This window comes from Bidens hawaiensis, unplaced genomic scaffold (assembly GCF_021521415.1).
Source record: "Bidens hawaiensis isolate Kalapana, Puna unplaced genomic scaffold, B.hawaiensis_p1.1 tig00077722_1, whole genome shotgun sequence".
Taxonomy (NCBI): Eukaryota; Viridiplantae; Streptophyta; class Magnoliopsida; order Asterales; family Asteraceae; genus Bidens; species Bidens hawaiensis.
The window spans coordinates 1-12026 of record NW_027503372.1 but is presented as its reverse complement, the minus strand read 5'-3'; the positions used below and the strand labels follow the sequence as shown (position 1 = coordinate 12026).

At 36.2% G+C, this 12026-nt stretch overlaps 1 protein-coding gene across 1 annotated transcript; it reads right to left on the bottom strand.

Annotated features, from left to right (window-relative positions):
* Positions 1-9355: 9355 nt before the first annotated feature.
* Positions 9356-9896, bottom strand: LOC143606859 (glyoxylase I 4-like). Its single transcript, XM_077082488.1, has 2 exons — positions 9576-9896; positions 9356-9469 (listed from the first exon to the last, which is right to left on the bottom strand). Exons 1-2 carry the CDS (start codon positions 9874-9876, stop codon positions 9378-9380), a joined length of 393 nt encoding a protein of 130 aa, XP_076938603.1. The 5' UTR covers positions 9877-9896; the 3' UTR covers positions 9356-9377.
* Positions 9897-12026: the final 2130 nt, after the last annotated feature.

Genomic DNA, 12026 nt, shown 5'->3' with positions numbered 1-12026 from the left:
AGGAAAAGTTGCCTACAGACTTGACCTGCCGCCCGCGCTCAGTAATGTGCATCCAACGTTCCATGTATCCAATCTCAAGAAGTGTTTAGCCGACGAGAACCTTCACATTCCACTTGATGAAGTTCAAGTTGACGAATCCATGCATTTCGTTGAGAAGCCTGTTGAGATTATGGATCGCGAGGTTAAGCAAACCAAGCGCAGTCGTATCCCTATCGTGAAAGTTCGCTGGGAGTCCAAGCGCGGAGCCGAGTTTACATGGGAAAGGGAAGATCAAATGAAGATCAAGTACCCGCACCTGTTCTCTGCGCAACCTACTTCGAGATAAATTTCGGGACGAAATTTCTTAAAGTAGGGGAAACTGTGACATCTGCCCCGATCCGACCCGACCCACGTACCCGTTTCTCCGATCCGATCTCTTTCTTTTATGATTTAATATCTATTTATACTTATACTTTACTTTTAATAATAATAATATATTTTCCTTCCCGCCTCTTCCTCTCTTTTCCTTCCCGCCGTCCCGTCCCTCTTCTTCTCTCTTTCCGCCTTCTTTTCCCTCTTGTCGCCGTCCCGCCCTTAAGCCTTGAACCCCTAACTGTCCTTTGTTCCTTCCCGCCTAAGGTTGTCTGCGCAGCTCCACGCGCCAGACTCCTTACAAGGAAGCCTGCGTGAAGACCAGTTGTTCCTGCGATACGCGAGGCGAACTGTTCTCGCAGCGCGCTAAGAATTGTAGTTCTTCTCGCAGCGCGCTAAGAACGGTAGTTCTTCCCGCGACGCGCTAAGAATTGTAGTTCTTCTCGCAGCGCGCTAAGAATGGTAGTTCTTCCCGCGACGCGCTAAGGATTTTAGTTCTTCCCGCGGCGCGCTAAGGTTTGTTCTGTCAGCCTTCGCGCTCAAGCTTTCTCGCGCTATGTCTTGAGTCTTTTCTTCTGTTTAATCCAGCCGTTTACTTTTGTGTTGTCTTATCTTCTGTGCTGTTGACCTGACCTATCTTATGTCTGAAAAGCCACTTTTGGCGCAGCATGCGCACCAACCCCATTGGTTGACAGAAAAAGTGACTGACATTATCTTTTGAGATCTGCTTTTCCATGCTTGACCAGTACCTTTATCTGACCCGCCCATGCCTGTTTACAAGTTACCTGTCAGCTTTTCCTTTGCCCCCTGCAGCTGTCATATCTTTTGATATCTTTTGCTTTTGGAATCTTTTACTTTTTGGAGATCTTTTCCCCTTTTCTAGGGATTGTGTTCCCTAGGGTTTCCCTATAAATAATAATGCTATTTTCTTAACACTACACACACAAACACTTATTATCTTTCTCTCTTACTCCTTGCCGTTGTTCTTCCTCTGCCGTCTCCTCTCTCTTTGCCTTCGTCTTCTATCCTGTTCTGCCCTGCTTTTCCGGTAATATATATATTATATATAATAATTTACTTATTAATTATGCTAACTTATAATCAAGACTTAAATCAAATCATTAAAACAATAATCTTATTTATAGGTTAACTTGTGCTTGTTTAAAGTTGGTTCTTGCTTTATCTTACACCGCATCGTTTATCAAGTGAGTAATCTCGTACATAATCCCTTTTTTTTATTTTTAATGTTTTGGGATGTTCATGTGTTCATACAAACTTAGAGTCTTAAACTTGTTTATGAACTTTAGTCGCGCAGTATCCCATGTGTTGAGGACGTAGACTTGGCTGTTTATTTGTATGTGTGGATCATTAACCGTCTTGTCGGTCTATTCCGCAGTTCTCATGGTACCATTAGATGAACACGGGAGAACTATCGTTTATGATTTTCTCTTTTGTTTACACTTGCACAGTCTTTCTTGTTTGTGAGCTCAATTGTGAGGACTGGCAGTCTATGAGTATGAATCTTAGAGTTGGTCCCGATCGGATTACACCCTTGTTGAAAACCAGACATACACATGTTGCGCGCAGATTTATTGTTATCTATGTATTGTATTAAACTTGATTTCTCACCAACACGCAAGTGTTTGACGTTTATTTTAACACATGTTCAGGTTTGCTGTAGCTACATTTGGAGCTTGTGGACACGTAGGACGTTTTTACTTTTGGACCTAGATTAAAATGTATCAAGACAAGTTATTGTTGTTCGAATATTTTGCCTTATAATATATTGATTTATGTTGATTTATGTTATCTTGTGTTTACGTTGCGCGTGCGTGAATGAATATATTTATTAAATATTGACACCCAATAGTGTCACGAGTAATGAAACAATATGTGGCGCCCCGATGTATAATCCGCCTTTGGTCGGGGTGTTACATTAAAAAGGGGCATCATGAACTCACATGAGACGAGCCACACAAATACCAAAGGGTTTGAGAACCTCAAATCCAATTCACAGTTTACAAGCCTGTCGGATTGCACACAAAGATTACTAACTAAACGTACCGACTCGCTTATCCTACGAGACGTTCTAACATGATTTGATTGACCTAAAGCCTTGACATTACCAAATTCAATTACATCAGCCCCCGAGGCCATGTATTTACCAAAACCACCCTTAGTTAATCCGGGGGACAAAGGGTTCCCAATTTACCCCCGAAAGTTGTTGACTTTATCGAATACGCGCGTTAACGGGTTGTTTATGCACTTAGATACCGACTCAGCCCCGTGTGGACCAAATTTAGTAAAATCACAGCCAACAAGTCCACATGACGCTACACGAGTTGTATGGGTCGGTAATTCGCAAGCATGATTCACAGATTACCAATAAACGCGAATTTGCGCCGTACCTACCCGTTCAAGTAACCGACAACCAATTCACCCCAAATACTCAAAAAAATCAGTTTTTCATAGCCAAAATATCATGCCGAGTCTACAACATTTGAATTGGTTGTCAATTCCCTCAAACAACGCGTTAAACACAACAACTCACAAACTAGTCAACCGAATCTTAGTTTTCAAACTATTAACAATTGGTCAACCTAACCAATTCCAATGACCATGAAATTTTAGTATTTTGTAAGTGACATACCTAGGAAGTTTGTGGTGCAAAAACCTTAGCCGAAACAGCCCCGAAACTGCCCAATTGGACAGCCACCCGACAAGCCTAAAAACAACCGAATTTCGACGAATAAACGCGTCATATGGATGAATTATGGTGAAAAAGGGTTGTAGACATATAATACCGACCTGGAATTGAAGTTTGGATGGCCGGAGACGAGCTGGTCTTGCACGAAAATCGAGAAGAGAGGGGGAGGGGGCGCCTATCGGGATTTGGGTTAGGGTTAGGATTAATTTTTTTTTTGTATAATATTATAATAATAACACATCCTAGCCCCTCCAGTTTACTAATAGTTGAACTTGTAAGAAAAGTTAAGTAAAACACGTTTACGAGGGTGGGAATGAGCTCTCGAAAGAATGGCAGATCAAGTTCGAAAGGTGTACACAACACTATAAGGTTAAACCTTTTTATCGGAAAATTACGGACATTACAAGCAGCCATCAGTTTATGCGCCCAAACCTACTTAAAATTTGTTGTAGCTCTCGTAATTTCCTGATAGCCACATAATTGAATTAATAACTATAGATAACATATTATTAAATCACCTTTGAAATCACATGACTTGAAGGCTACGTATTATTTAAAGACATTCTCAATTTAGCTCACCTACTCTTATTTTTTTATTATTTTGAATTCATATATGAAAACTAGATACAAATTCAACAATCATATATATAGCTCTTGTTAATAAAATTAGTAAACGAACTAAACCAATCAATAATTATTATTGACGACAAAATTTACTCATTTTAGCTCATTAACTCTTGAAACCACTAAAAATCTAAATGTGAACCAATCTGTAGTAATATTGAATAGATACTAAATTAAAAGGCCACTCAAAATATAGGAAATATTTATATAATAATATGTATAATTTGGACCATATCATTTACAAACATTGTTTAATCTTGATTATAATATTTTAATAATTAAATACTGAGCCATCTCCATAAGCGAGCCTCTAACTTCAAGAGTGACTCTTATTCTTTGCTATTTGTTCTATACTTGCTTTCCTGTAATATGGGGAAATATACTTCAACGATATGCTAGTGAATCGTTGACTCTAAAAACATTTGTAAAATCTTTGACTGACAAGATAGTTTTCTTGAACAATCTCAACAGAAACGTCTCTTATTTCTAGGAACTTGTGCCACTACCATACACACAATTATGGTTCTTCGGGAACTGATGTCCATTGTAGAACTTTCGGTATGTTGGTTAGCCTACGGCCACGTAGCCTTAATTGATATGTTAACAGATATGTTTGGTCCAGGCACATGTGTGCTCGGTCTGAGTTGCTTTTATTATTTACCTTGTGACTTAGGGATCACGTAATCCCTTAAATTTAGAGATCACGTAATCTCATATAAACATTTGACTGACTTGTTAAGATACACAACCCGTTTATCTTAATGAATGACTATAAAAGGTTTAACGTATTCACCTGTGATTGTCTTTTCTGAATGATGTGGTGATCTCGTTTGAAAACCTTTATGATGATTGACCTATAATAAAATAGGTTTACATAAATATCTGAATCGTCTCTTAATCCAGCTACAGACCTTTAGTTTGGTTTTGATAGCTTTAAACCTTAACTAGTCATTTGTTTTGAATATAATATTTAGACCTGTAGTCTTTTCATTTATTTACAAATCATGTGCTGAGTTTCTTATTCATGAGGAAACATCTATTGATAGGTTTCTTCTTCAATAAGAAACATTAAATGACTATAACTTTGGTATGTAAAATCTTACGTTTCTTAGTCATGTAGAAAACTATATCCCTTGCATGTAATGTTTCTTAATTGTGAAGAAACTATTTCTGATTATATCTTCATACATGTAAAAGCTTATGTTTCTTAATCATAAAGAAACATTATTTTAGCTATAACCTTTGAATGTATAAAGCTTTTGTAAACATATTTATGATCAAGGTTTGAGTGATACCCCTGACTATGGTCTAAGCCACATAATATAATAAAATAATAATTTAGGCAGAACCCCTACCTTACGCGGGTATTCGGAGTTTATATACCTAAGCTTATACGGGCACCACTTCTAATTTTATCGCGTATTGAGGCTTAAACCGTCAGAATCTTAGGGCTTGGCATGCACTACGAGAACCGGCACGCAAAACGATTCTAAACGTGTGAACGTGAGGTGTGTTTGGTGTGAATGGAATGTGCCGTACGCCTTCCTATTTATAGTAAGTTTTCTGCTTATTCGCGTCGCGCGATGGACAAATAGTCCAGCCGTTCACGTCGCGCGAACCACCTTTATATTGATGAGTCATCAGATAGCTTGCCACGTGTCACTATGTGCTGCCACGTGTCTACATGTGTCGCACATGCAGAATAGGTTATTGGCGTCACACGAAGAAACCTTATCTCGAAACTTCACGTATCGCGAAGATACTTAATTTCGGTTTAACTATTTTATCTTTCACGTAGCGCGAAGATCTTATCATGATTCGTTCGCGTCGCGCGAAGGATAAATTTTCAGAGTTTCACTTTCAGTCCTTGTACTATCCAAAAATACTAAAGCTTATGCGGCTCGCGGAAATGCGAGCGTGCGAAGTGCAAAGTGTGCCATCAAAACGCCACATTATGCCCATCGCCCGAGTCCGTGTCCGTGCGCGTGCACGTCGGGTGCTTCGCACCCTCTACTAGGACTATGGAGAGTGGTTAGCCACATAAGAACATTACTATGGAAACTCTTTTGCTTATAAAGAGCTTCCATTTCTTTTGTTTTTTCCATGTGGAATGAAAGTTATCTTTCTTATTTATACCCATGTGTAATGTTTCTACTTTCTTCCAACTTTCCATGTGGGATGGATTTTCTTACTTCCTTAACATGAGATATTTTATTTTTGTTATCTCATTTTTCCCATTACTTGTCTTGTGAATATTTTTGATCTTTCAACTTTTCAAAGTTGATATTTTTAGTCCAAAATAATTATGGGATTTTCTAGGATGTTACATCGTATCTATACTCGAAAGTACCCGTACCTAAAATCATTAACTCCAGGTATCCATACTCGTACCGAATTGACGGGTATGGGTATGGACACCAGTACAGGTACTGAACTGGTTTGGGTATTCATGAAAAAAGTCTCATCCTTAGTTGTTTCCACTTCTTAGGTAGATGTGTGTTTTCAATCAAAACATAAAATCCTTTCGGTTCAATTATGTTCGGCCCAATTAGATTCAACCATGCGAAGATCGATTTCTAATCTGACAAAGCCACTCCACAATAAGTAAATATATGATGATTTTATTCTATGCCTCTCATACAAAACGAACACATTATAGACCGTACATCTAACCCTTTATTAGAAAGATTGCCCCTCGTAGACAGCCTATCCAAAAAAGAATCTCCAAGCAAAGATTTTAACTTTTTTGGGAATACTTGAACTTCATCCAGTTTGCCCCGACACTTCAGGGGGCATTTTCCTTTCTATTGACTTTCTAATTTGTTTTAACAATAAACTCCTTTTGATATTCAAATTCCCATTTCCAATAATTTGCCCTTATCTGATGATAGGGGGTGTTGCTCAATAAGATTTTAAAAAGCTAAAAATCATGATTCCTTCACACCTACCCTTATAGGGCGACGCCCATCCCAAACCCAACGCTGATATTGTCTTTAATCTTATATTAAACAATCTTTCTTATTCTCAAGGTTAAACAGTCTTGGATAAGCTAAAGCCAACATATCATTTCCGATATGACAAAAAAAAAAAAAAGTTGTATCCCCCTTACCCTTGTCTTTTTTATAGCCGATAAAGGGACTAAGTTTTCATAATTTAAAACAAGAATGCTTTTAACTATTCTATCCCAAACACCAATTCCTTTGGCAACAATTTGTTTATTGAAACCATGAAAGTTGTTTTCCTGGTTTCCATTAATTAAATCGATAACCTTCACATTGAGTTTCGACTATTGCTGTATCTCCATTTCCATTTGAGTAATTAATAATGCCAAATAAAGTGCATATAAGTTCCTAGCACTCAATCCACCTTTAGATTTATCATTTAGAGCTAAGTCTCATGTAACCAAAGACATTTTCGTTTTATTTTCATTCGTACCCCAATAGAATTTTACCCTTGACAGGTAACCAAAAAATAGAAAGAAAATTAGAGACCGAACTGAAGAACAAAGTAATCAATGTGGCTCTTCCACCAATAAATAATAGATTTTCCTTCCAGGTTGAAAGTTTTGATTGGAATTTTTGAATAATATGGTCCAAACCTTTCACGCTATTCAATTTCTCTCCTACTGGAATATCGAGATATCGGAAATGAAACAATCATGGGCTACATCCCATAGACTCGGCTATATGCTTGACTTAAGTAGCCTTTACTAGTAAGTTGACCCACCATGATATGACGTTATTTAGATGAAGAATAACAAAAGTAGTTAAGCTACCTAAACTTTCCAAAGCAACTAAACCCTCGTTAAATTCAATCAGTCTGGTCTCAGGATTCAAATGGTATCCAACTGACGAAGGTTTGTAATGCATTATAAAATGTGACTAAATAATAAAAATAAAGTAATATAATATTTTACTTCAAAAATTAAGATAATAAAAACAACACTAAGAGCATGCTTGAGATTGAGTTTAAAAACAACTTATTAGCTTTTTTAAAAATCCATTTTAAAAAGTCAGGATTTGGGCTTTTAGAAAAACTATTTTTGACCCTTTTAAAAAACTAAAATAAAAATAATTTTTTTTGTAATGGCCACACACCTTTTAACCTATTGGCTTTTTGAAAAAGCCAATAAACTAATAAGGTGTTTTCAAACTCAATCACAAACATGCTCTAAGTCAAATATTATAACCGATAGCTTGACCTATTGAGCAACAAATTTTATACGTTTCAGGGAATAGATAATATAATAATGAATTAGCAAACAACAAAACCTAGCTCACCACAAGATGAACATTTTTTAACCTCTTGATATCGATATCAGGTGTGATGAGTTCAAGTCTAGTCCTAGATTGAGAATCAAACACGAACTAAACGAATAACTCTCGTCTATATTAATCAGAAAATATAACTCAAAAAACTTATTATAATCTTTCAAACCTAAACTTGGTTTGACTCTTGATTAACTCTAACTTGTTTTCATCCAGATAAACTCTAACTCGGTTACATCTCGCCTTCACAAATCTACAATGTCTAATCATAACTCTGTTTATATAGACTAACCTAATTTGCTAGCCAAGACATTACCAAATATAATAAACCTAATTGCAACCCCAACACATTACATATTAATGAATGGTACGGGCCCAATAGGTCCAACCCGGTCACCTACACATGACGGGCATATTAAGTTAGAAATTACGTGCAACATAAGTATCATTCATTGACTGAGCCGACTCAACGTATGACGCCAACAAAATGATCGAGGGGATCAATGTTTAACTGCATAATGTAACTAGGCAACCATGTAATGGTGTGGATTGTGGAACATAACATGAAAGATGAAAACGAATTCGAATTTATTATTTGAGAGGATAAGCAGGGCTACAATATATAAAGAGACATTGTTTTAATTAATGTGTATGAGCATGAGGAAAATTTTTTTAAAAGTGCTTATAAATGCTTCCTCAAATATTAGGTTTGCATGTTATATCTTTGTAATCATTACTCTCGTGTGAGATTAGTTATCAAGTCTAGAATCACTTGCATAACCACTAATCTCATATGCATGAAAATAAAATAAAATGCAAATTGCTAGCTCTTTTCACTTAGAAGTAAAGAATCAAATCACGTAAACAACATAACTTAACGACCTCTTTAAAATTTTGATCATTTGTACCGGGATTTCGAGAAAATTCTCAGTACTCAAAAACTCAAAAAATTAAGACGTTAGGAATATACGTAAATCCCCTTCATGTTAAATTATTCCATAAATGCTATAAAAAGCATCCGTAGTAGGTATTTTGAATGATCCAGACGTCGATACAGATACTCTAGTAATCGATTTTGATAAGACGCTACAGTTCTATGACTTGATTTTACACAACATATTGAAAGCTACTAGTACACCTCTCATTATCTTGTGTACCTCTTTAGTGATTCGAATGAGTACTACAAAACAAGAGACAACGTTACATGCTTAACTTAAAGAGAGAAGTTATTGAAAACATGCTTACATATCATATAAATAAAATCCATTTTTTATACAAAAAAAGATTTTACTTCTTTCTAATCAATTTGAAAATAATAATAATAATAATAATAATAATAATAATAATAATAAAACACCTAGTAAAAAGTACAAAAATACTAAACAAACATACATCAACTGATGGATCAACTCCCATGAATTTATTTCTTAGAAGGAGATACCCATCATGTCTATCATGAAATTTTCCATCATCAAGCCCTCATCTTCTCCACAAAAGTAATTCTTGGACCTTGTTTCATCTGCATTTTCATTAACATCACCAAAATAAAACATTTTATAAATATGTTCTCTACAAATATGAACAAAAAACACATAATAACATGCAAGGTTTATAATTAAACATACCGTAGAATGAGGATTCGACACGGTTAGTTTGTGGAATGGGCGTGACCTGCTTCTTGAGGGGGCATGAGGTGATAGGAAGCACAGGGAGAACATGGCAATTGCAGATCTCAATCATGTAACCATCTGGATCATGGAAGAAGAGCTGGTCCACCTCCACACCGCCTTCTTTCACAACCGCGGTCACGTATTTGATTCCCATTTCCTTGAGTTTCTTGATTATGAGATCCATGTTTGTGCATTGAAAGGAAATGTGGTTGTCTTTTGGATTGATCACTGCTTTCTTTTCTGGAGTTGACTCCATTTCTAGTAAATGGATTCCAATCCCATTGGTTGAACAACCTGCAGTTTTTAAACCAAATCATCAAGAACTTGAGTATACTGATATGAAATGAACTAAATCTCGAATCGATTCTAGATTAAAGAAAAAATACTCAATCTTGGAAGGCTTAAATCTAGAAGATAACTTTAATGGTAAATCGGCAAGTAGGAGTGTTAATAAACCGTTAAAATCGAGGTGGATCTACCCATTCAATAGTTTGGAGGTTTAACCGTTTGGTGTTTATAGTTTAAGAGTTTATCGAATAGGTTACCTTCTTTGTAAAAACTCAACCTGTTTTAACCTTTTCATTTAATGTACATTTATTAAATCAAGAAACATTTTTATCATTTAGGCTGTTTAGCGACACGTAGATTTGTTACCCCTATCCATAACGCGACGTTGTGGTTTGTTGTCCCAATATATATACACACATATATATATATAATATATAACATATAATATGTATGTGTGTGCATGTGAGAAAGAGAGAAAAGCTGGATGGTCCCACCTCACCTCTCAAAGTCACCCTTTTTCGCAATAATCCCCCCAAAAAAACCCTAAATCGTCCCACAGCAGTGTTCCCTTCCCAAATCCTCCCCCACAACGCCCCACAATGAAGGTCTTAGAGTCTTTAATTTAAACTAAAGATTTAATTCTTCTAAACTAAAAATTGCGTATTTCTCAAAACACAAGTTTTCAAAGATTTAATTGTACTTCAACTCTAATTTAAAAGAAATGAATTTCCTAAATATGAAATCTTCCCTTAACAAAACTAATTGAAATGTGAAAACCGAACATTCATTTCAAGCCATAAAACCAAATCCACTTTTGTTCGTTTGGGTTGATCAATTCAACTGGTCCAACCAACTAGACCGGTTTGGTTTGTTAGTTTTGAAAACCCTAGTTAGCATTTTATCCAATGTTCACGAAAACGAGCTGAACTGGATCATGAACACCCCTATCTATAATAATTCAGTAAGTGATCATGCTTACCATGCGCCTTCGAAATCGAAGGACGAAGGCCTTCTGGTTAGAACAAATCCTAGAACATCACTATAAAACTTGACGGATGTTTTAACAGATCTACAAACAAACGAGACGTGATTGAGAGACAGAAGAGGCAGCTGCTGTGATGAAGATGAAGAACCAAACTGATCACTAACAGCCATTGATGAAGCTAATTAATTAATAAATGGGTAGTAGTGATAATTAATGTAGTAGTGAGTGAGTAATGTATATATATATCTGCTGAAAACTCACCTACTTATAGACGAGAATGGTGAGCTGTGGATGATATCGGATATACATGTACTTGTACGGTCGGATCCTACGTGGCACCGCGTTATCTTAAATTTACATCGGTTATGTGGGGAAAAACAATAGTTCTTTTCTGACCACGTTTTTATTGTGCATAGTGTTCACTTTTTCTTTTTTTTATTTGTATCAGACAATACTACAATAGTACACAATGCATACAAATGTTGTAGATAAATTTATCTATTATTTACATGTGGTTTTGGTTACTCTTACCGTCAATTGTAGTTGCAAATGTTCTGAATTTTGGAACGAAATCGGGTAAGATAAGTCAACTAGATGGTGGTCACGTGTTTTATTTATTGGCTTAAGGGTATAGTCGCACACAGTTTGAATATTTGCATATCACCAGGTCTAGCTATTTATGCTGATACGAATACTGGCCGAGTTGTCCTCACTAGTTGGAGTTTCAAAAAACAACATATACGTGCTCCATGAGTTACATATATCTGTTCCTAGTTCCTAGTCCACTTATATTTATGGTTTGACAATATTGATGCTATATATTTAGCAATCAGTTGGGTGTTTTATTAGAGTAAAAACACCTTGAAATTGACTTTCACTTGAGCATACATGGCACTCGGCACATAGCATCAGCAGTTCGATATGCGCCTATTGCTGTCTAAATTGCAGATCTTTTGATCAAATGGTTGTCTTCTACATAATTGGATGCTCTTCGTTCCAAATTTTACATCGTTTACGCGTTTAGCTTGAGGACATATTAAAACATATTAGTTTGTTATTTCATCAATACAGCAATTATTTTGTTCTCATTCAGTTGTAGACCCTCTGCCGTTTCATTCGTTTCTCTCTATTTC

Bases quoted from the DNA above. Each gene is read 5' to 3' on its own strand.
- LOC143606859 (XM_077082488.1), bottom strand. From the start codon at position 9,876: ATGGAGTCAACTCCAGAAAAGAAAGCAGTGATCAATCCAAAAGACAAC. The intron at 9,470-9,575 runs GTATGTTTAATT...ATGAAAATGCAG, and splicing joins TGTCGAATCCTCATTCTACG to ATGAAACAAGGTCCAAGAAT.